Source organism: Arachis ipaensis, chromosome B07 (genome assembly GCF_000816755.2).
Source record: "Arachis ipaensis cultivar K30076 chromosome B07, Araip1.1, whole genome shotgun sequence".
NCBI classification, from domain to species: domain Eukaryota; kingdom Viridiplantae; phylum Streptophyta; class Magnoliopsida; order Fabales; family Fabaceae; genus Arachis; species Arachis ipaensis.
In genome coordinates this window covers 3,431,069-3,432,595 of record NC_029791.2, presented here as the reverse complement: position 1 = coordinate 3,432,595, position 1,527 = coordinate 3,431,069, and the positions used below count along the sequence as shown (strand labels likewise).

Here is a 1,527-nt window from a genome sequence, read left to right as displayed (position 1 = left end):
CACATAGTCATGTATTCTTCCTTCATTATTATTAGAAATATTAGATAATACAAACTTCTTCATAAATCTTGTGACAAAATTAACCCAACATATTTCTTAATGAACTCATCACAACAAAGAACAAACCAAGAAAAGAAAATTGAAACAGAAACTAAAAATGCAAAGTGTAGCAGAACACATGCAGAGAGAAACAGAGAGAAACAGAGAAATGGAATTGAAGAAGTTGAATTAAAGAATAAGCAAAGTATATATATATGTACCTGAAACATCCCATATACTAAAAGAAATACGAGCTCCTTGAACAAACAATGTTTTGTCCATTAAATTTAGCCCTTCCATCTGCAACCCCTTCTTCTCTTGTTCATTCCCTACATATTTTATCTGATCACAAAAACCAACAGTTGAAATGTCCATATCACATTTTCAATGAAAATAAAAATAAATTTCAGTCTAAAGTCTAAACCATAGTTTCGAAGCCTATAAACTAAACACAATTAATAAAGAAGAGTTTGGTAAAGTTAGGCAAAGAGAAACTAATTGAACTAATAATAACATTATTATTATTGTAATTCATGCTTAGTTGCTTACCACAAAAGTAGTTTTTCCAATATGGCAATCACCCAATAAACTGATCTTCAAGTTAACCAAATCGGAATCCGTTTCATACCCACTTTCGCTAACCAATGTGTGGTGGAATCCCTGGTCGTGGTCGTCTGACACGGCCACGGCCAGAGAAGAATCCCCAAGGGGAAGTCTCGTATACCGAGACGATTTACTCTTCTTTCCAACAGAACAAACAAGAAGCCTATCCCAAATGAAGTGAAAAAATTGTCCAACAAAAGATACCCTTTGCAACACACCCCACCTTATATCAACCTCAACAATTCTCTTGCATAGTTGTGACATCTTCCTTCTAATCTTGTTCGCCATGGAAGAAGAGAACACCAATTGTATTATTCATAATAACAAGTAATTCTTGATAGACATGGAAAAAGAAAAAAAGAAAAAAAAAACAATAGAAGCTATATTGTTGTTTATGGTGTTGTTATGGTGTGGTGTGGTGTGTTTGGTTTTTTTTCTCTTTTTAGGTCCCACTAACTAACGCAAGGACTATAGGGGGAGTATTTAATTATCAAAAATGTTATTTGTACACTAAAATTAGCTATTAAAATCAGCTACAATATATTTGTGTATAAATACATGTGTAGTTTAATTTATTTTCAATGTATATTTATATTTTAGTATGTATTTGATACTGATGACTGACTTTAGTGACTAATTTTAATGTACACGTAGCATAACTTTTTAATTATTTGTGTATGTGACTTTGTGTGTCACTGTTTGATTTAAGGGACAGTTGACCGGTATTTTTCTTATTTGGTTTTCCAAACACTCCCTTATTGCCGGCTACTTTGTTGCTATGTGGACAAGGGTAGTTTGGGAAATTAACATTGCCGTTGGTGGGATAGCACAGGAGGAAAACACCTAACGAGGTATATGTTTAAGAGAAGGAAAATACTATTATTA

The 1,527-nt window shown here is 32.9% G+C and overlaps 1 protein-coding gene across 1 annotated transcript in view; it reads right to left on the bottom strand.

The window, feature by feature from the left end:
- Positions 1 to 1,094, bottom strand: part of LOC107606507 (septum-promoting GTP-binding protein 1) — a 3,953-nt gene extending 2,859 nt beyond the window's left edge. The window contains exons 1-2 of the mRNA XM_021106742.1: positions 589 to 1,094; positions 235 to 381 (exon numbers count right to left, since the gene is read on the bottom strand). Of these exons, the coding sequence (XP_020962401.1) occupies positions 235 to 381; positions 589 to 930 (489 nt within the window). The 5' untranslated portion in view covers positions 931 to 1,094. The remainder of the gene's footprint in view (positions 1 to 234; positions 382 to 588) is intronic.